The sequence below is a fragment of the Colius striatus genome, chromosome 10, assembly GCF_028858725.1.
Source record: "Colius striatus isolate bColStr4 chromosome 10, bColStr4.1.hap1, whole genome shotgun sequence".
In the NCBI taxonomy this organism is placed as follows: domain Eukaryota; kingdom Metazoa; phylum Chordata; class Aves; order Coliiformes; family Coliidae; genus Colius; species Colius striatus.
The window spans coordinates 3,939,199-3,961,381 of NC_084768.1; the positions used below are offsets into that span (position 1 = coordinate 3,939,199).

At 45.6% G+C, this 22,183-nt stretch overlaps 1 protein-coding gene across 3 annotated transcripts in view; it reads left to right on the plus strand.

The window, feature by feature from the left end:
• The window catches only part of MIER1 (MIER1 transcriptional regulator), a 41,904-nt gene extending 20,824 nt beyond the window's left edge, over positions 1-21,080 (plus strand). For all 3 annotated transcript variants that reach the window (XM_062003457.1, XM_062003458.1, XM_062003456.1), the window contains 10 exons: positions 4,921-5,088; positions 7,716-7,848; positions 10,054-10,118; positions 10,441-10,513; positions 13,525-13,676; positions 14,210-14,291; positions 15,621-15,715; positions 16,249-16,376; positions 17,969-18,108; positions 18,533-21,080. In XM_062003457.1, coding sequence (XP_061859441.1) covers positions 4,921-5,088; positions 7,716-7,848; positions 10,054-10,118; positions 10,441-10,513; positions 13,525-13,676; positions 14,210-14,291; positions 15,621-15,715; positions 16,249-16,376; positions 17,969-18,108; positions 18,533-18,858 — 1,362 coding nt within the window. In that variant the 3' untranslated portion in view covers positions 18,859-21,080. The remainder of the gene's footprint in view (positions 1-4,920; positions 5,089-7,715; positions 7,849-10,053; positions 10,119-10,440; positions 10,514-13,524; positions 13,677-14,209; positions 14,292-15,620; positions 15,716-16,248; positions 16,377-17,968; positions 18,109-18,532) is intronic.
• The last annotated feature ends 1,103 nt before the right edge of the window (positions 21,081-22,183 follow it).

The following is a 22,183-nucleotide window of genomic DNA, read 5'->3' on the forward strand; positions in this document are numbered from 1 at the left end:
CTTGTCCTGTTACTATCTACTATAGAAAAGAGGGATGCTCCAACCTCCTGACACCCACCCTTTAGATATTTGTAAATGTTAATAAGATCCCCCCTCAGTCTCCTCTTCTCCAGACTAAACAGCCCCAGGTCCCGCAGCCTTTCCTCGTATGAAAGATGTTCCAGTCCCCTGATCATCTTGGTGGCCCTGTGCTGGACTCTCTCCAGCAGTTCCCTGTCCCTCTTGAGCTGAGGAGCCCAGAACTGGACATAGGACTCCAGATGAGGCCTCAGCAGGGCAGAGTAGAGGGGGAGCAGAACCTTCCTCGACCTGCTGCCCACACTCTTCTTGATGCCCCCAGGCTGCCATTGGCTTCTTGCCCACGAGGGCACGTTGCTGGCTCATATTTAGCTTCTTATGAACCAGCACTCCCAGGTCTGTCTCTGCAGAGCTGCTCCCCACCAGTTCGACCCCCAGCCTGTCCTGGTGCAGGGGGTTGTTCCTTCCCAGCTGCAGGACTCTGCACTTGTCCTTGTTGAACCTCAGGAGGTTCCTCTCTGCCCAACTCTCCAGCCGGTCGAGATCCCGCTGAATGGCAGCACAGCCTCTGGGGAATCAGCCAGTGCTCCCAGTTTGGTGCCAGCAGGGAACTTGCTGAGGGTCCCTCTGTGCCCTCATCCAGGTGGTTGATGAAGATGTTGAACCAGACTGGCCCCAGAACTGATCCCTGTGGAACTCCACTGGCCACAGGCCTCCAACTTGATTCTGTGCCATTGATCCCCACCCTCTGGGCTCTGTCATTCAGCCAGCTCTCCATCCACCTCACTGTGCACTCATCCAAGCCACACTGCCTGAGCTTTCTGATGAGGATCTTGTGGGATGTTAAGCTTTTGTTGAGCTTCAGACTCTTCCATGCCAGCAGGATCATGCCAGAGACCTGTGGTTACTTCCAGCTGTGGGATGGCAGGCTGCACATCAAGCCTTACTTTTGTCTCTTGTTTTTTTTTCCCAGTCATGGATGATGGGCAATCTAAGTATAAAACTATTGTCCAGACAATTGCTATCCTGTCTTTTTCTTTCCCCCAACATGTACACCTGTTCTTTGAGGTTTCCCCTGGGCTGTGGATGTGACTGATGTACTCGTTCAGCTCCTTCAGAGACAAGGTGGCAGTCAGGTTTTGCAAAAGAACTTCTGAACCTTGAGTGCTGACTGTCATAAGAATCACCTCTTCCTCTGAGAGTGAGGATCTTCTCTACCTATTGGTTGGAACTGTTGAGTCTGTACTGCATTAATACTCGCAGTTGAGTAGCATCCTGCATCTGTCTATGCGTGTGTCTGTTTTAGTCTAAATGGCAGTGGCATATCTGTGTCTCTAGTCACCCTCTGTGCTGCTCTAGTGTAAGACAAAACACAGTTTTCTGAGAGATGGGAATCAGAGGTATTGGATTTGGTTAGTTCTTAAGGATATTTCTTGGAAAGTAAGAGCTTTTCTTGGGCAGGAGGGCTGACTGCAAGGTGGTGAGGAGGCTATCCTTGATCATATCCAGACATGTATTCAGTCATACTGTTTTCATATGTAGGAGCATCTATACCAGGTCTGACTAAAGTCGTGGCTAACCAGTATTCCTTCCTCAGCAGCCTAAGAGACAGTGCTGAGGGAGTTGTGCCTGGGATGAGGCATGTCTCTTGGTGTCCTGGGCATACACTGAGTGTTGGGTTTGTGTGAAGCTGTTTCTGGTAACAGGGGAGGGGCTTACCCCTGTAAGGAATTGCTCCAAACTTCCCCCAGCTCCTAAGTCAGACCCACCTCTGAGACTGAGCCAATTGAGTGTGATTCTTTAGTATGGAATAGCAGCATAGCTAGTTTGGATCAGCTGTCCTGGCCATGCTCCCTCCCAGCTCCATGTGCATCCCTGACCACTCCCTGGCAGGGCAAGGTGAGGAGCTGTGCAAGCACTGCTCAGCAATAGCTAAAACATTCCTGGCTTATCAACATTCTTTTCAGCATAAACCCAAAACATAGCCCTAGAGTGGCTACTAGGAAGAAAATGAACTCTATCCCAACTGAAAACAGGACAGCTGACACTGCAGTTTCCCAGCACACAGGAAATTTGGCAGCATAATTGTGGTAGTAGGATACTCCATTCACACTCTGTCTTCAACATAATAAATGACTAGGCCTGGCAAGTGGCAGAAACTCACCTGCCTCCTACTCTTAGCTAAACTGACTGTAAAAAGCATCAGCTGGAGGGAGTGTAGCAGGGAGGATTTGACAAGTGTGGGGCCATGTTCTTTACCTTAGTGCTGCCCTGTCTGGGCAGAGCACTACTGGGTGGTGCGTGCTGGCCTCCTGGGTGCCTCTAGGACATGGTGAGCATTGCCAGGCTGCTGTGTGTGGTGCCTTCTTGCATCACTTACAGATTTTTAAGCCTCTGACTCCTTCCCTTTTTGCATTTGTTGTTCCATATCACTTGGTTTCTCATTCTGGGGTCACCCTTTTCAGGGAAGGCTCTTGTGTTTCGATGAGAAAGAGGCATGCAGTGCTTCTCCCAAACACCCTTCCAGCCTCTGGCAGGGTGAAAATGTCTCTTTGTCTGTAGTGCCTGTCAGTCTTCCTTTTCCTCATCCCATGGGTTCATCCATTTGATTTTTAACCTCTGTAAACTTGGTGTCCATGAGGCATGTGGAGATGCTGCATGGTTCATTTAGTGTAAGGTGTTTGGGTTTTCAGACCTCTTCTGTGTTTGTTTCAGTGGTTGCCCTTGAGCTCTTCAATTAGCAGAGTGTGCAGCCATTTGTATTTACCTTGTCTGTGCTATGATACAGCCCTCTTACATCACTCCTTCTCACTTAGCTCTGCTCTACACACACATGAGTTAGAGCCCATTTCTTGTTACTAAACATCTTCCACATGAGAAACTTCTGTGCCTGGATAATCCTTGTTACTTTTCAGACCTTCTGTGTTTTTTTGCAACATTCTGAAGCAAGACAGACATCACAGTTTGTATTTTCTCTTGGAGAGTGCTGGCTCTTGCAGCCTTTTGAATGGTAATGGATTGTTGGAAGTTGAGAGAGACTCTAGCTAAGAATAGTGTGGTAAATACAGAGCCACTTTCCTGGGTAACATATAGTAAGTAATATGCCTGTTACCCAGTGCATGCATACCTGTGATTGCAGTAGAAGCTCTTTTTCATTCTCAGCCTGTATCTACAAATGGGATGGTGGTGAGGAGTGCTTAATGAAAGTATATTGCTTTCCAAAGTGAGAAGTAGGACTTTTCTGACCCCTGTACTGTCAGGGCTTAACTAAAATCACAGTCCTCTCGTGTTGCCTGTGTCAATAAAACTTTAATTCCCCACTTCTAAGAGTTCATTCCATGAATAGAGACCAAGAGGTGAAGAGGGAAGGTGAGGGCATTTAGGTCTACATAGTCTGTGTCTACTGTGTGTATAGTTTAAGCAAAGGACCAATAAGTGGTAGAATGGCTTAGCTCTTTGAAGTGAAGTACACACAGAAGGGCTGATAATCCCTTTGTTACTCTTGCTTTTACACAGCAGAGCTACACTTGCCTCTTGTAATTGGTGGTGTTACTATGTTCCCAGAAACTAGAGATGAGTTGATCAGGCTCTTAGGATAGGAGTTAACTGGAAAAAGTCTTTTAAGGTCAGCTGGTAACTAAAAAGAACCCTGATTATCAGCCAAATATGTAGAGCGAGCAGATGCCTCTAAATAGTAAACAAAGGATTTGATCTGGTGAGAAATACACTTTTTAAATGCTCTCAGAAAGCTTCTCCTCTGAAAAATGGTGTTAGGGATGCCATGTACTGCCCCTGAAGGCTGGACACGGAGTCATTACGAGTAATAAAGCAAGTAATCTGCAGACCCAGCAATTAAGATTTTCATTAGTGAGTGAATGCAATTGATAACAGATTGAGAAGCAACTGTATCGTTTGAAATGTCTCTTCAGAGTGGAACAACATCCTAAAGGGAAAGCTTTTTAAATGGGCCCCTGTTTTAGCAGATTTGCTTCCAATTGTGGATGGTTGTGCAGACAACTGGCTTAAAATGTATGAGTCTGTAAACATTGCTGTCTTTATGTGGATATCAGGTGGTCCTGGGTATTAGGTGATCCCTCACCTCCATCCAACCCCTCCTTTTGTGTTTTGCCCAGAAAGGGGAAAGGTACAGAGAGTCAGAGAGGTGCACTTTTGGTGTAATTGTATTCCAAGCCAGGGCTGTTGGTCTGTGTGGAGTCATCCCTGTAGCACAACTCCCAAAATGAAGATTTAAGTCTGTGTTCAAGCCAAGTACTGCAAGTTCTGGTCCTTATTCTGCTGAATAAGGAGACACTGCAGGAATCACTGCCTTGCGCTCAGACAAGTTCCTGCCTGTAAAACCTGTCAGTATCTGAGCTGGCTTTGGGGAGCAGTTGCTGCTGACACTTTCTATCTGGTTTTTTCCACAAATATGTACAAAATTGTCAGTATTTTCAGGTAGTTTGTGGGTGGTAAGGGGACCACCAAGATATATGCCAACGAGGAGAGTGTTTGCTCCGTGTGCTATGGGGCTGTGATGTAACTAGACATAACCTGGCACATTGCAGTACTTATCTTTTGCTCAAATAGTAGTAGACAAGTATCAAGAGAAGGATGGGGCTTACTGCCCTTTGGAGCCCCTTTCATGAGCTTTTGAGGTTGGTGGTACACAAGGTCTGCTGTAGATTTATAAAGGGCTGGGAAATTAAAACTTGCCCAGTGTAAAACCCCCACACGTGTTGCTTAGGAGCTGAAACTGGTCCATTCATTTTGGAGTGGCCATTTTTTAGCATGTGTGGTCATCATCTACCTGGTTTTGCTGTCCTGTGTTCAAAGTGCACACCTCTAAGCTGGAGCCTGAAGTCTTTTTGCTAAAACTTGGCACTTTGTTTGGATGTTTGTCAGGAAAGCGATATGCCAATCCAGGAGCTACTGAGCCGTTACGGCTACGATGGTACCATTCCTCTCCAAGAAGATGATGATGATGAAGATGATGAAGAGGAAGAGGAGGAGGGAGAAGATGATGATGATGTTGATAACGACGACAACAGTGGCTGTAGTGGTGAAAATAAAGTAAGTGTTGACATTGAAACTGATTTTCCTTCAGCCATTGTGTACCAGCCAACCTGTGGCTGAGGTGATTTGTAATACATTGGATTTTAGATGTTGTAGGTACTGAACTCTAAGGCTTATTCTCAGTTACCCATCTGTATTTCTCTTTGTTGCTTATAATTTCATCTGTATTATCCCAGTCTGTTGCTGAGGCAAATTAGAGTACAGGTGTACATACAGCTTTGTGTAAGAAGGGATTGTAATTATCCTTCAGAAACAGTCTGACTGTAAAACTGGAGTTTTAAATGTCTGAAGGCACCTTTACAGATATGTGTACTTGTTTCAAGGGGAAAAGCTGATCTGCTGAAACTGAACAGTGAAGTGTGGAATTGAGTTAAATGTGTCTCTGAGGACTGGAGATTGCTGCAAGTTTTCTGGCTTTAGCATTTTAAACAGTATTCTCTTTCAGCCTGGCAGCCCTGGTTGTACTTGCTGCTAACTGAGTCTAATGGTTAGCAGAATGCATAGTTCTGGATTTAACATCTTTAGAATCCTGTTCTGTCTGCTCTTCAAATGTTTTGTTTTCTGATTCTGAAGAAGAGATTGTTTTTCTACTTGCTTTATGTCCTTGCTTTATGATTGTTATGGCCTACATAACAATCCTGTCCTGAGCACAGCTGTAACTTCTCCATTACTGGTGGCATTCAGAGTTGCTTCCTGAATTCCATTACAATATGAAAGCCTTTGTATTGTCAGTAACAAAAGAGCTTCAGCATTAGTGGAAGTTGCATTACCTAATCTGGCTTTAAAAAGGATGTGTGTTGTGTTTTTTAATGTCTTACCCATTTTGGAGTCTCTGGAATGCGACACAGAGGTGAAGAATGATCTGTCTGATTCAGAAAATGAAGCTGTGGGGATTTACCCCTTGGCAGATGCTGTAGTAGTAGATTGCTATTTGGGTGGGTTGGATAGTTCAAAAAGAGGAAAGATACATAGTTGTATTACTCTGGTAATACAAGGTTCAAGAAGCTGGAGAGGGCAAGAAACTTATATAACATATATATAACTAAGACACTGAAGTGTCTGATTTTGTTGTGCATGGTGCTATTCCAAAGCTTCACTTTCTTCGTGTGTCCTTGCTGCTTAAATCACTTCCTGACACAACTTCCACCTTCTGCCTTCTCACGTCCTCCTCTGCTTCTGTTACTTGCTGATTTAAGATGCTTCCTGTCTTATCTCTTTAATGGCTCAGTCTCCATGTCTGACTTGGCACTGGGGGTAAACTGGAAGTACTTGTTCACCTCTTCCACCCAGCATTGATGGGATTGGAGCAAAGGCATCTGGAGAGGGGGACAGCTGGGCACAGGGAGCTCCACGGCTCTGAAAGGCTTTGCATGCTCTTAGCAGAGAGGCAGTAAAATACCTCTGTGTGGGTGGAATAATTTGATAAATCATTCAGGCTTTCTCTGCAAGTGCTCATCTTTCTGCAGCTTATTTAGCTGTACTGCACTTTGCTGTTTTCTATTTTTAATCTGCTTTAAGCTTCACATGTGATAATACTGTGGCTGCTGGTAAAGGTACATGTAAACACATGCTGTGCCTGATGCTCCTGTGTTGGAACTAGCGAGTATGTGTGCTTACAGCATAGTCAGGAAACACATGAAAGATACAGACAGCATAGAAAACAGTGGGGTTTCTTTATCATTTTAATTTTCCTTCATTTTAACAATTCCCACAGTAGTTGTGGTTTAGCTTCTAACAAAGAAACTTGTTCTAATTTGTGAACCTTTAATGACTCAATGTACCTACTCAAGCCTACTGACAGGCTATTCCTGTGGACCTCAGCCACACTATTGGCCTCATTCATGTTTACAGTACATGAAGGGTGGGTGTGAGGAGGATGGAGCCAGGCTGTTCTCAGTGATGGCCAACGATAGGACAAGGGGCAACGGGCACAAGCTGGAACAGAAGAGGTTCCAAAGAAACACAAGGAAGAGTTTCTTCCCTGTTGAGATGAGGGAGCACTGGAAGGGGCTGCCCAGATGGGCTGTGGAGGCTCCTTCTCTGGAGACATTCCAAACCCAGCTGGATGAGTTCCTGTGTGACCTGCTCTAGGTGATCCTGCTCTGGCAAGGGGGGTGGATTGAATGAGCTTTCAAGGTGCCTTCCAACCCTTAATTCTGTGATTCTGTAACACTGATTCTTACAGAAGATACTGTTTCCATTTGATTGAGAAAAATATAGCCAGTAAATAATTCCCTTTCTATTGAAAATGCAGAAGGAAGGTTGTTAAAGAACAAAGCAGAATTTGAGGCTAAAGGAAATGAAATGAAAACTGCAGGGATTTGCTTGGCTGATTGGAAACAAAACTAAGCATGATACTTCACTGTGGTTGGTATTTCTGATTTGTGTGCTACGGTCTGAGTGTTAAATTGATCTGCTTAAAATCCTGGTCAATAAATGGTATGATTTATTCACACATTTGCTGTGGCTCAGGCTGAACACACCACGATCTATACAGTCACTTCAGGTCAGATGGGAGATACTTGGGTTTGATAGATTTGACAGTTTGGGAAACAACTCTACCAAAAGAATGTCTGTTCCATACAAGAGATAGCTGATCTCCTCTTTGCTTTTTTATGCCTAAGGAGGAGACCATAAAAGATTCATCGGGTCAGGAAGACGAGACACAGTCATCTAATGACGACCCAGCACCATCTGTTGCTTCTCAAGATCCGCAGGAGATAATTCGCCCTCGTCGATGTAAATATTTTGACACAAGTACGTACAGTTTAGTACTGAGCACAGTGATCTCAAAGAGACTGACCTTTGGTAAAGAGCAGCTCTGGTTAACGTAGCATTCTGTTCCTGGAATACCCATGGTGATACTTAGGAATGTTTGTTGGTTGTTTCTCACAAGGCTGCTCTTGATCGTTGTACGCAAAATAACAGGCAAAAAAAAGAAGTCCTGCTTTTAGCTGGATGTTAAATCATCTCTGCAGAGCAGGGGCTCTGTCAAAGGACAGGAAATTCTTCTTAAAAGGAAGGATAACATTTGTAGAAAGAATTCAGTTTCCCCAGTTTTGAAGCAACAGGCTCTCAGACAGTGGGAATGCTTTCACCACGCTGCTCCGAGTGGGAATGCTTTCACCACAGAGTGTTGTAGCAGCCCAGTGCCTGGATTGTGTAGATGTGCCCATTCATAAGCATTTCCCTTGACTGGAGTCCAGGTGCAGTAAATGACTGTTCAGTGGGACATTACCTTTCCACTGGCACTTCTGCAGCCACTTTACACTAAGGACATAGGCAAAAATGCCCTGTTCCTAGTAGGTAGTTACTGCCCAGCGTGGGATTGTCACAACGAGGCCTGATGAGACAGGGCTGTGTTCTCATTCAAGGAAGGTGAGAGTCCAGCTGAAGGATGAAGTCAAAGCTGAAATGTACTGGAAAGAGAACCACAGATTTCTTGGAGATCACTAACACAGCAAACAAAAGCAGTGAAGTCTATAAAAGGCCCATTGACTGTTAAACTGGAAATAACAAAGGGGGAGGTGATGAAGAAATCTGGCTTCAAAAATACCATATTTGATGCTGTTGCCAGCATTGTGGACTCATTATTTTCACTCTTGTTTTGTTTAAGAAATGGTTTTGCATCCATTCAGGACCATTGAGTTAGTGTCATGTAGCTGTCCCTCCAGACAATGTTTAGCGCTGTGGCAGTCTTACTTAATGGGATCTGAACCTTTCAGTATTGAGCTATCAGTAGGGCCATTTGAACAACAGATATCTTACCTTTCTTTGGTGGAAGTGGCTGTTGCCAGTGTTTGAATTGCTATTGCTGCCCAGAGAGGTTGTGGAGGCTCCTTCCTTGGAGGGCTTCAAGACCCGCCTGGACCTTTTCCTATGTGACCTGATCTAGGTGACGCTGCTTCTGCAGGGGGGTTGGTCTGGATGATCTCTAAAGGTCCCTTCCAACCCCTACCATTCTATGAAGGTTCCTTAGGATACCTTACACTTGACACTTATCAGCCAAGCCATTGTAGAAATGTGATTTCTTAACCTGTAGTTCAATGTTAACCAACAATGCCAAGGAACCTCAGCGTGTAGCTGTGCAGAGGATTGCAATGAGCTCTGGTTTTGAAACATAGCATTAGTGTATTGCATTAGGTTTGGGGGTTTTTACAGTGTTCATCTGTACATAGGAAAGAATTTAATGTACAAATCATTTCAGTGCTGCTATTATGCTATACATAAACCAGACATTGCAGTTGCTTTCAGTACCTTGTGAAAGGCAATTAGCGTGTATCACAACGAGCTTAACATTTTTGTCAGTCCCCTTATCCAAAATCATCTGTCTGAGATGCTGTGGTGATCCAAGCCTGCTAAATCCCAGTAAGACTGAGCAAAGCACCCTTGCAGATTTCTTGCACCTCATGCTGTAGTGTGCCTTAAACTCAGTGACAGCTGCTGTAAGGGGAAGAGAACAGCGGCAACTCATCTGGAAGATCATTGAGGATAGTGTTGAAAGTCCCACGTGGATGCTGAATGTCCACATAAAACTGCTTTCAGAAAGCAACTGCAGTGAATTTAGATGTAGCAACTGCTTTGAAGCTGGGTGAGGGAAAGGAGATTTCAATTAGGCAGAATCAAAACTGATGGATGTATTCATTTGTGCCTTAGCTTCTCAGAGCCCGTCGTGTGTCTCAGTCCGTTCTAGACGTGAACATTGGGTGGCTCATTTTGTAAAGCTGTCAGTACTGAAGCGTTTGCTGTTGCCACTAAAACTGCCATTTGCACTCGTGTGGTGTTAGATAAGAGGGCAGGGAGGCAGAGCAGGGCTGCCATGGGGTTCCAGGCTGGGCTTCCAGGAGCTGGCTCTGCCATCCTGGGTCCCCTCACTCAGCCCACATGGCTGGAGGCTGGCCTTGGCCTGCATGGGCCCCAGCACTGCTCATTCTGTGTAAACCTTTGAACAATGTCTTGTAGATAGTGAAATAGAAGAGGAATCTGAAGAAGATGAAGATTATATTCCCTCAGAAGACTGGAAAAAGGTAAATACTAAGGGCTGTTAAAAAGCCTCTATGTTATGGATAATGAGTTCACCCGTCACCTAGTAACTCTGAGCTCTATCGATCTCCCAAACTCTCTCCAGTTTTTCCCCATAAATATAAGAGTTTTAATAGTGAGAGTGTTAAAGACCTCCTCCAGTGGTCCAAAATCTATTTCCATGTAGTGCCTGTTGGCTGTATTTTTAGGTTTTGAACAGTGAAGGGTTTAAGGGGTTAAAAGAGATGTGGTCATCCTGTTGTTTGCTAACAAAAACCTTCATCGGCTGTGGTTGCTTAACTTGTTGTTTCTGTTAATTCAAAACAGGAGATCATGGTGGGCTCTATGTTTCAAGCTGAAATTCCATCTGGCACATGCAAATACAAAGAGAATGAAAAAGGTGAGACTTAGCACTGTCACCCCTGTTGCTTGTTTGAGATTGTTTTCTAATGGGGAGAAAGAAAAGATTTGATTGATGGCATTTGTCTTGCAAAATAAAAGAACTCCTTCAAGTGAAAAACAGACCCATCATCTCCAAGTGTAGCACATCCTGGACTTCACTGTCAGAGCTTGAGTCTTGGAACAGGAAAAGAGAGATTCTTTGGCTGGCCTGTTGCCTGTTGAACTCTTGTATTCTAATCTGGTCATGTACACAAGCTGTGTGTAGCTGATGTTAACCTTTTCACCTGGTGTATTTAGTTTATGTGAAACAAAATAGATAATAACAAAGTGGTGTTAGTGGGATCGGGTTAACACATTTAAAAGAGGCAAAATGACACCAGCAGCTTTGATTTTCACATTTTATAGCTCTTCAATCAGTATTAAAGAATTGCTTGTTCTACTTCTGAAGGGTTTTTCCCTTTTTGCCCTCTCACACCATAGCTTTCGAGTGTGTGCTGTCAATATAATCAGGCCAGGAAAGGCAGACTCAGTTTAAACCTAGCTGTGGGCTTAAAAGAAGCAAATCCTCATCTGCTCATTCAGCCCATTACTAAGGATGTGTTTACACTGCAGGTTGGTTTGAGACTGCCTCTTTTAGTGCAAAACTCTGTTCCTTCCTAGAATCTGAGTGTACACTCAGGTATATACTCAAGTAGTAACAGTTGTCTTGCTTCCAGCTGTTGCTCGATGTAGGTAGAGACTGTCTGCAAACATCACCAGCCTTGCAGTTGACTTGGAGCAGGCTCATACTGAAGCTGCCACGTTCTGTCAGCTCTGCATTTTGTAGCCAGAGAGGTTGAAGCCAGGAGCTTCCATGAAAAACATTAAATGGCAAAGTAGAAAACATCTGCATTTTAACTGTGAAGAGGTTGCTCCTTGCATGCTTTCCCTCTTCTGCCTGAAAGCAGAACTTCAGCCTGAGCTGCAGTAAATTATGCTTTACTGGTCACCTGCTTTTCCTGGTGTTTATTCAGCTCTAAATGGCTTCTGGCCTCCAACAATTAAAACCATAGAGCTGCTTTGTGCGTTGCAGTAACCTATAGAAGCCAGGGGTTTGTGGCCTTGCACACTGCTCTGTGCAGAACAGAGAACCCACCTCATGGGCAAAAACCCTGAGGGAACAGTTACATTTTCACTAGTCATGCTAGGGCTGTTCTGGTTTTATGCACTGGTGGGAGGGTTGAGTCTTCCACTTCTTTCCTTTCTGTACCATAATCTTTGAGAAGACTCAAACTGGAATATTAATGAAGCTTTACAGGTTGAAAAAGAAATGCCTCAGCCTATGTATTTAGTGCTTGCATGTACCTATCCCATCACTTGAGTTGTTCTCTAGTGAAGGGTAAGTTCTAATTGTCAGATTCCCAAACCCTAAGGAGGCTTGTCCTTCGTGTCCAGTCCTGTCAGCAAAGGCACAAAGCTCTTCAGAATAACCCCATTGCTTTTCAGAGTGGGTTCTGACATGCCGTTGTGAGGACAGAACGACCATGTCATCTACACTAAGCTAATTACAGTGGACTGGCTCTCTGAGGTATGCCTGGAGACCAAAGTAGCTGCTACTAAACAATTGCAGGTTATGAAAAATGGATAAAATTAAAATACAGGTTTTCAGAAGGCTTCAGCTTGAATGGATAAGTCTGAAAAGTGCAAGGTGCTGAAGCTGCTGTGACACTTACTGGCTGCTGTCATTCATAACCACTGTGTACTTAGCTGGCATCATTATGAACCAGTTACCAGTTACCTCCTGAAAGAGTTGGTGCTTCTGCTGGAGTTTCTATCTCCAGAGACCTAGAATCTTTGGGTTTTTTTGAGCAGCCAAACACCAGATAAGGTTTGATTTGAGACAAAAAAGCTCCCAGAAAGTGACTGGGAGCTGTTTCCAAGGAGTGTGTCACTCCGTGAAGGGAAGCTGCTTTTCTCTGCAAGACACTTGATAGTTTTCCTTAGCAGTTTTGGGGTGTTAGTTATAGTCTGCTTTCCTGTTAAAAAGACTTTTTTCCAAGTAGAGGTGCATCCAGGCACCACTGGGACCTTTCCACCTGCACAGGATGCTACTGTGCCTTCCCTTCCTGTGGTCACCGTGCTTCCCCAAGCCTTCACTCTTGCCAAAGGTGCTCACTGAGCTAATGGAGACAAAGCTTCTCGCTTGCTGATTTTTGTAGGGTTGCCTTTCACTGAAGGCTGGGCCACAAGCAAGGGCTGGATACTTGCCTCATTCTAGCTTTTTTGTTAACTGAGTTTTTGCTGTACTAGTATTTTAACCCTGCAAAGCTTGTAGGCTCTTCAAAAATAACCCCAGGAGATAATTCCGAGCGTATATGTGTTTCCCCCGTTAATTTCAGTTTACTGTGGCTTCCCTGGTCTGAAAGCTTAGGCAAAAGCTTTGAAAAAACAGCAGGGATTTGGTAGTACTAAAATTCAGTGTTCTTTACCCAAATGATTAGGGTTTGGGAAGTATTTCCTGGGAGCAGCAGGAAGGTCTTAGCAAAGTTTCCTTTCGGGAGCTGTTGGACTTGAGAATGTGTGGGTGTCATCTTCCCTGGAGAAGCAGCAGAACCATGCTGCTGCCTTTTGCCAGCCATGCATAAAAAGCCAAGCTGAGGCTTTTATGTTTAGTGGTCCAGGCATTTTTAGTGCAGCATGGGTCTCCTGGGACTGTGTCAGCTAGGGCTGCTGCCTCGGGTTTGAGCATTTCAGGGGGAGGACAGGGAAGGTGGAGTATCTGGAGTTTCATGAATGGATCCTAGACTCTAGAGCACAGGTTATGCCAGAGATATGAAGATAATATAAGGTACAGTATCCTGGTCATTTAGATCACTGCATTTGTGAGAGTCTCTTTACCTGCCCTTGTTCTGGATTTACATTGGTACTCTAACGACCTTCCACGCTTTCACCATCACTGTCTGTACTAGAGAGAATAAACTTCTATATTGTTGGTTTAGCTTGCCTGTCTCTCTCCTGTGGTTACTTCAGTGTATGAAAACGATGACCAGCTGCTGTGGAATCCAGACTTCTTACCAGAAAATAAAGTGATCGAGTTCCTCAATGAAGCATCGAGGCGTACGGGTGAGGAGAAAGGCCTAGATGCAATTCCTGAAGGATCACACATTAAAGACAATGAGCAGGTATAGAAGGATAATTAAGATTTGTGGGTTTCATATGACTGAAGGAATTGTCCATTTATTTTATTTTACTCCCAAGAACCCAAGTTGTGTTTGAAGCAGCTTTATTATTCCCTGTGGAAACAGAAAGATGATAGGTTTTCTTTGCTTCTCAACAAATGTTATGCTGTTAACTTAGGCTTAACACTGCCTCGTGCATCATTCTATACAGAAAGCACTGTCTGTGAGTGAGCTCTTTCCTCCTGGTTACTGGGTTTTTAAAACTATATGAATGCATGCTTTTTTGTTCTTCATATAAACCCCTCCCCTATCAGTTTTACAAATGTATCCCGTGGATGCAAATGTGAAAATGCTTTGCCTGGATATATGCTTGGTTGTGTAATTAGAGATGAGCTCTCTCAGTGCTGCCTTAAATCACATTACATTCATTCAAGGAGTCTCTTTTTAATCATGGTAGGTGTGGGGATGATTTACCAAGTATGGCATACACTGAGTGGCATCTAGAATGTTAAATGTGTGTCTTTTCCTCTTTGCAGGCGTTGTATGAACTGGTTAAGTGCAATTTTGATACTGAAGAGTCGTTACGGAGGCTGAGGTTCAATGTGAAGGCAGCCAGAGGTGAGCATACACTGGAAGTTAAGCTGTTAACTGGAAGTGTTGAACTCTCATTTATTACACAAGTGCTGAGTTTTGCTGTCAGCAGACTGAGAAGTTCTGTTTAGAGCTTGCCTGCATGGAAGCCACACGTGTCAGTGCCCATTGGCATGCAGCTGCCATCTGATTGTTCTCTGAGAGAGTGGAATTAGCATGTACACCATTAACAGGTACCTGCTCAGAGAGAGTGTGGAAATTCAGTTCCTGTCAACAGAGCTTAAGATTTGTATCTGTGACTTTCCCAGTGAGGTAAAACACAAAGTTCTTCTCAGCAACCAAATGGTGCTTTTCTTGGGTGTTCTGTTCTTCCTCCTTTCTAGACTTACTCCATCATACAAACTGATGAATTAATTCACAGTTCTAAACAAAACAAGGAGCATCTAAACCTAGCTTTTCTACAACAAAATATAACACTAAAAACACCCTGGTCTTAAAGATGCTTTTGGAGCCTTAAGCAGCTCCTGTTTTGGTGTTGGTCTTTACTCTCAAAGGGACGAGAAACTAAGGAAAGGCACAAGTCATTGTCCTTGCTCACTGATCTGTTTCTTCTGCTTTCAAACCTGTGGCTTCTCCAGAGTTTCCTGTGCAAATTACAAACACAGAAGATAGTTCTTTTGTTCTCCTGCCATTTTAAACCTTATTGTTTGGTGACCTTAAGAATCAGTAAGGGCAAATTACATAAGGTTCTTAGAAGTGTGGCTGAAAGTTATCAGGGGTTTCTTCTGGTCCCAGTGAGGCCAAGATTTCCCACCCAATAGTGTGAGCAGCACAGCTTCTTACTCTACCTGACAGGAATCAACAGCCTGTCACTGCTGACTCTTGCCAACACTAGAGATCTCGTTCCTCATTCTTTTGGAGTTGATTAGGCTGGAAAAGACATTTAAGATCATTGAGTCCCCTGCAATCAGTTGGAGTCCATAGCATGGGCTCTTTTGTGCTGTGTCCTGACTGGAAGGCCACCTGCTTCTTGTGGTTCTTGGGGCAGGGCAGGATGGTCAGACCAGGTTCCTAAGCCCTTCTTTTGTCCTGCTTAGCTATTTCCCCCACGCAGCAGAGCTGGACCTATGGTCCCTACCAAGCAGCAGCTTCAGGCAGCCAAATTCCCACCTACTCTAGAAGGGAGAATTTCCTTCTTTGTGCTAGGAAGTGACATTTCTGGAGGTGCTTCTCCTTCAGTCAGCAGATGGTGTAAGGAACTTGAACACCTCATATGTTTTCTGTCACTGAAGTTTTCTTTCCTTGGCCATATGCTTTTTTGTTAAGTGTTTTCTTTATTGCATTTCCCTGCTATAGAAGAATTATCTGTTTGGACAGAAGAAGAATGTAGGAACTTTGAACAAGGGCTGAAGGTCTATGGCAAGGATTTTCACGTGATCCAGGCAAATAAGGTAAGCACTGATGTGAAGTGTAGTTATCACCTCTTGTTGTGTAAAGGCATGTAATTGCTAATAAATTCTTACCCTCCCTTTCCTTCACAAATTACTATATTTGCTCCCCCTAATCTCTACTACATATACATCCAAGTTGGTTTCTCAAAGGCCAGAATCCTCTGTAACTTTGGCTGTGAACCTAAAGCTGAGAACGTGCAGAAATCCCTGCCTGAGCAGACCTGCGTGCCCAGAGTCTCCTCTGCTTCCTCAACAGGCTGGTGAAACATTCTGAAACATTCCTCCTGAAGCTGTTGCTTGCAGCAAGCACCTCACCATATCTTCAGTATTTTTAGAAACACTATTAAACTTTGCATTTCAAATGGTGAGCCTCTGAAATTCGCAGCCAGTGGTTTCCAGCCTTACATTGTCTGACGAAGCAGCGACTCTGCATTTCACACCTTTTGGTTGAAATGGTAGCACTTTGGTTTTTTACCAAAACAACCCAAAATGTATTTAAATTCATGAGAGCTTGCATGGCACCTGTTTCCTAGGTCCGAACGAGATCAGTTGGTGAGTGTGTAGCCTTTTATTACATGTGGAAGAAATCCGAGCGTTACGACTTCTTTGCGCAGCAGACGCGGTTTGGGAAGAAGAAATACAACCTTCACCCTGGTGTAACGTAAGATGTGCTTTACTCTGCTGTGCTTTTCACGTGTTGCATCTCAATCTTTCCTTTTCTCCTGCTCTAATCTGAAAATGGTATGAGCAAGGGACTCTGTGGTCCCAGGGGACAGCAGGAAAACCAGCCAAGGTGTAAGAAAAGCTTACTGGCGTGTCTAATGTGAAGTGCATCTGCTTGGAGTCAAGCCAACAATCTGCCTCAAACGTGTATTTCATTTAGTTCTCTGCTGAAACGTTTCAGAAAGGTAACATTTCTGAAAGGTGTGGGGATTTTTCAGTGCCTGATTGACTTTAAATGCCTGGATCAGACAAAAGCCTCAGTCAGGAGTTTCAGGGGGTATTTGTGGCACATGCTGCAACGTGCTCTTGAAATGTGTCCTTGGGCAGAATGGTGGCCAGCCCAGTACCCTGTGGCAGGGCTTTTTTTGGGTGTACACAGCTCCTTTCCCCTTTCACATCCCTGCTAGGCAAAGAAGGCAATGTCAGTGAAGAGCTGTGTATTCTCCCCTCCTCAGATCTGAACAAGTGAGCTCTGCTGCCCTTCCCTCCAATGCTGGGACCTCAGCAGCCCACTCTTTGTGCTGACTTTTCCCAAGTCTTTTTTGCTACTATTGTTATTCCTCAATTGTTCCTGGCTTCTCTGACAGTCCTTCTTTTCAATATTCTTGTTGACTTAAACATTCTACAACTGTGTGTTGGACAACTGAAGTGAGCTTGCAGGAGTTGCCATCTGGGGCTTTGGAAAGGAGACTTACAGAGAAGCACCCCAGAGCTGCTGGCTTTACTTAACTAGTGGTCAGGAACTGTCTGTCTCTCCTCTCTTCTTCCAGCTGGGATCGTTTTCTTCCCAAATTAGTAGACATTTTTCATTGTTAATCTCTTAAGACATTGTCTGATTGAGTGGCAGTTGGCTGCATATGGTGGTCAGAAGAAGAGTCATTAAGGGTTGCACTTGTCTGTTCTGGAACGATTGTGCAGATGGATGTGGGAATTTAGGGTGCAGTATCGGTTCCAGAGTGATTATGGGAGAGGAGATGCTGCTTCTGGAGTTAATCCAGACTAATACCACAGAAGGGCTTTACCCACCAGCTTTGTTTAAGTCTTTTGTAAGAGATTTACTAGTAGTGACCTAAATTGTAGGCCTGTGCTAGATTTCAGCTACGGAAATGTCTTTAACTCTGAAGTTTCTTCCTTTGCTTTTAACTTTATCCCTTTGGAGGCTGCATGTGCAAAAAGACTTACCTTAGTGGTGTGTTAGTGCTGCCCACAAGAGCTTAGTGTGAACCTGCCTGAGAGCAGCACCTCACCAACACACTCCATGAAGCTGCTGCTTGCACATGAGCTTACAGGCACGGCCTCAACTCACACAAGCTGGTGACAGCAATTGACCAACCAACCCTAGATACTGTGGGCAAAGTCAGCTGCGTGACAGGCAGCGCAGGGCATCTGGAGCTTGTTGGCTTTGCAGCATGAGCCTGGTCATTTCAAGACATGTGTAATGTGACTTGGTCACACTTGCAGTGTGTGCAGCGAGTGTTTTGGTTCCTTACCCAGCGAGGGGGATGCTGACTGTGTGTTTCTGTTGTGCAGAGATTACATGGACCGGCTCCTGGACGAAAGTGAAAGTGCCGCATCCAGTCAAGCTCCGTCCCCCCCTCCCACAACCTCCAACAGCAGCACCAGCCAGTCTGAAAGGGAGGACAGCACAACCAGCAGCAGTAACCAGAATGGTAAGTGTGTGCCTGAGCCCTTCTGTACAGAGCTGGCAAATCACAGAGTGGTTTCAGCTGGAAAAGTCCTTTAAGCTCGAGTCCAAGCGTTCTCTCAGCGCTGCCACAGCCACCGCCAAACCACGGCCCTCAGCACCCCAGCTCCACGGCTTTGGGATCCCCCCAGGGCTGGGCACTCCCTCACCTCCCTGGGCAGCCTGGCACAGGGCTTGACAACTCTTCTGGGGGAAGGGGTTTTTCCTCATCTCCAATCCAAACCTCCCCTGGCATAACTTGAGCCCGTTTCCTCTTGTCCTGTCACTTGTGAGCAGAGCCCAACCTGCCCCCAGCCACAACCTCCTGTCAGGCTGCTGCCTTATTGCCCTGTCTCAGATTGATGTGTTGCTGCTGCTCTCTTCCTTACACTCTTGTCTCTGTGATCCAGGGGTGTCTGTGAACGGGCCAGGGGAGATACCAAATAAAGATGAAGCAAAAGTTGAAGGATTGCATGTAAACGGACCTACCAGTGGCAAGAAAACACCTCACACGGATCTGGACACAAATGGGTATGAAACTGAAAGCCTTGCCCTTGAGCCAAAACTTGCTCACTCAGCCTCCAGAAACGAAAATGACTTCGAAGAGAGAACCGAAAGACCTCTAAAGAGAAGGAGAATCAACAGCAGTGGGAAAGAGAGCCCAGGTTCTTCAGAGTTCTCCCAGGAAGCAAACTCCCACGGGAAGCTGGAGGAGCTGGAGACCTTGGATGACTGAGTACTAGCAGCCGCTTTGAGTCCTTGGAGGAAATAATGGGTGTCTAACATTTTCAGGGTTGATGGGTTACCTTACAAAATCCACTTCCACAGAACAATCTGCTGAGGTTTTTTGGTTTCTGTTGGGTTTTTTTCCCCCCAATCCTTTCTAGTTGGCTCTTCAGCTGTGATGGTTTGGTGTGGGAGAACGTTGAGTTTCTCAGAGCTGGCCTCTTAACCAGTGAGTGCACAAAAATCCTCCCAGCCTGACAGAGCAAACTGGTGTGTGTGTGTGTGTGTGTGAGAGAGAGGTCATGTGAGCATTGCACAGGTGAACAGAGCATCCTCTTTGAAGCAGGGGGCTGGTTCAAGGAAGTGAAAGTGAAACCCAGCCTGGAGGCACAGAGACTTGCCGAGAGGCCAGGCGAGCGTCACCCCGTCCCCAAGGAACCCTTCTCCAATCCTGAAAGTTATGAGCACAACTATTTTTATATATAGAAGTTTTAAAAGGTAAATAACTAAACCAGGTCAGGTTTGTGTATGTAAAATTGTTGACATCAATGATGTCTTTCCATATTCTTTATCTGGGCTAAAGAAATACATTGTGTATTTTTCCAGATCTCTTTGTAGCCTTTGAAAGATTTTTACAGTACTTCTGTCTTGACTGAGCTGTCCTTTCTTAAAACAAAAGCTTGTATAATTTTCTTACCTTGTACAGTTGGTAAACTTTTATGAGAGAGTTGCTATCCTGAGTCTAATGGCAGCTTCATTTTATTTTGCTGAAGTCTTTTCTTAAAAAAAACCACCAAAAAAAAAACCCCACCACCAAAAAAAACCCCACCCAGACCAACCCAACCGACTTCTAAAGATGCTTCTTGGTCACCAACATGGGTATTTCTTTGCTTTCTCCTCAGTGAGCTAACATGAAGAATGGGGAGGAGTCATTTGGTTTTTGCAGCTGTGGTTCTCCTCGTGTTCCCTGGCAAAGTGATGCTCAGGCTGCCCTGGGCACGATGCTTCCTGCCTTTCATCAGGCGCTTTCTCATCTTCACATGGAGCTCAGATCCTTTCACCTCAGCCTTTTTTTTTGCTAAGCCTTGTTTGCCAGGTGGTAAATGAGCCACAGGTTTAGCTGCTTATCCTGGGATTTCTTTTTGGGCTCCCTGTCTGGCTGTAGGGTGGGAAATGGGGAGAGGGATGCTGGGGCCTGGCCCTGAGCCCCTGCACCCACAGGAGGGGGATGTCTAAGGAGTGAGAGTGGGTATGGGCCACTCTTTGGAGTGCAAGAGCTGGAAATGCTTTTCCAGCTGTGTGTGCAGGGGGTGATGCTCCCTGTCCCTCTCCCAGCAGCTGCAGGAGAGGTGATGCCCACAGCAGAGGTTTGTTACCACCACTGTTTGGGTTTGGTTTGTTTTCTTAAGCCCCAGCTGCATCTGCACTGTATCAAAACCAGGGCAAACTGGTGGAATTGACTGGTGACCTCGTGCCCTGCTCCTCTGGCTTAGGGGTGTGCCGGGAACTTTGCAACTGGTTACTTTTGCTTCAGACTTACCAGTCTGTCCTCTTCCCCTTGCAGTGGGCAGGCCTGTGGGTTGGAGCTGAGGCATCAGCCCACAACAGCCCAGCTGCTAAGGGTTATGTTTGGTTTGCCTCTTCAAGTACGTGGACTTGGACTTTGTGGCCCTTAACTGAGCCAAATCCTCGGGCTGGGGCCTGGCCCCATCACCCCAGTTCCAGGAGGGCAGGAACCTGCCCTTCCCCCTGAGCTGCAGCTGGCAGGGGCCCAGGCTGAGACAGCACTTCACTGGGGAGCACAGCAGGCAGGGTTCTTCATGGAATTAAGTCATTAAGTGATTGCTGTTAACGTCACAATCGGGTTTAATTAAGAGAGCCCCAGGGCCTGTGCCAGAGCCCGGCCAGCCCTGCTGTCAGGTTTATCTGTATGCATCTTTTGTATGTTTGCAGGTTGGAAACACTTCCCCAGCCCTTCTAGGAAAAGTTCCTAAGTGAATTGTCTCAGGCTTGTGTGTGAAATCCAGCACTGTGTATAGTTTCAGGCCCCTTGCTTTGGTTTGTACCTTCCCTGCTCTGGGTGAGCCCTCACATTCCGTAACCCACAGCTCTGCAATGCTCAGCTAGGCTTTAAGACTCATTTACATTTTGTTTATGCTGGTGTTTTATACAATACTTTGTTCATGTTCTTGAAAATGCAGCCACTCTAACTTGATAAGTCATTGCACTACTAAAGCTATTTAAAATCCTACAGCGCCTGTACCTTTCATTTCACTCCCGAAGCCCTTGGCACAGTTTGGAGCCTGGAAGGGTTTCATCCTGGTTCCAAACTGGGCTGAAAAGATCCCAACTTGCCTGTGCCACAGGGGGGTGTGTCTCAAGCACTGTGGTGGTGGGTTCAGCAGGAGGGACAGGGATCCAGCCAGTGCTTTTAAGACTTGCAGCCTGAGCGGAGAATCCAGAGGGGACCCTTTCTAAAGGGCTCCATGTGTACAACCCAACCACACACATCCACAACAAAGTGAAGGTTTACACACTTCTCCACACCCAGTAATGCTGCACTGTCAGTAATTCCCTGCTCCCTCTGCTGAAAAAGCTTATCACACTGTTTTTGTGAACATAACTGTCTGCACAAGAGATTCCTGAGTGTTTGGCTCCTTTCTGCCCAGCTCAGAGGCTGCCAAGGCCCAGCCCCACCTACCAGTGGCTCTTCCTGCAGCAGTGAAAGCCACAGTCACACACACATCCACACAGAGACACCTCCCTTCCTTCTGCTTATACATGGAGCTGTTTGCTTCTCCTCAAAGGGGGGTGGCTCTCACCCCCCTTCCCGAGCTGGGCAGCACTGGAGCAGCTGGAAAGGCAGCCCAAGCTAAAGGGCAAGGGAGGCTGACATCTTCCTTTTCCCACCCTCCAGTAGTAGTTAAGGCTGAAAACCCAAGAGCTCTCCCTCTTCCCCCCAACCTCTTCCTCCACACCTACCTGAGGACACCTGAAGGGACAGCCAGGGCTTGGAGGAGCACAAGGAGGGAAGGTGGGGGGGTTTATTTGAAGCCAGTACAGAAACAGAGAGGCACATGAGATTGCTTGTGCTCTCAGCACTGGCCCCACAGAGCCTGCCATACAGTCCAGTAAAAGGGGCCCCCTTTTAATCACCAATAAACAGATTCTCTGTAGAGAACACTGTAGTCAATCAATGGCATAGAAAACACAGTGGTGGGACCTCTGCTTGCTGTGCCAGGGCAGCCCCAGCCCATCCCTGCACTGTGCAAAAGAGCCTTGAAAAGTGGTTTCAACTCCTTTTTTTGGGGGCAGCAAAGCTAATCAGCAGATTC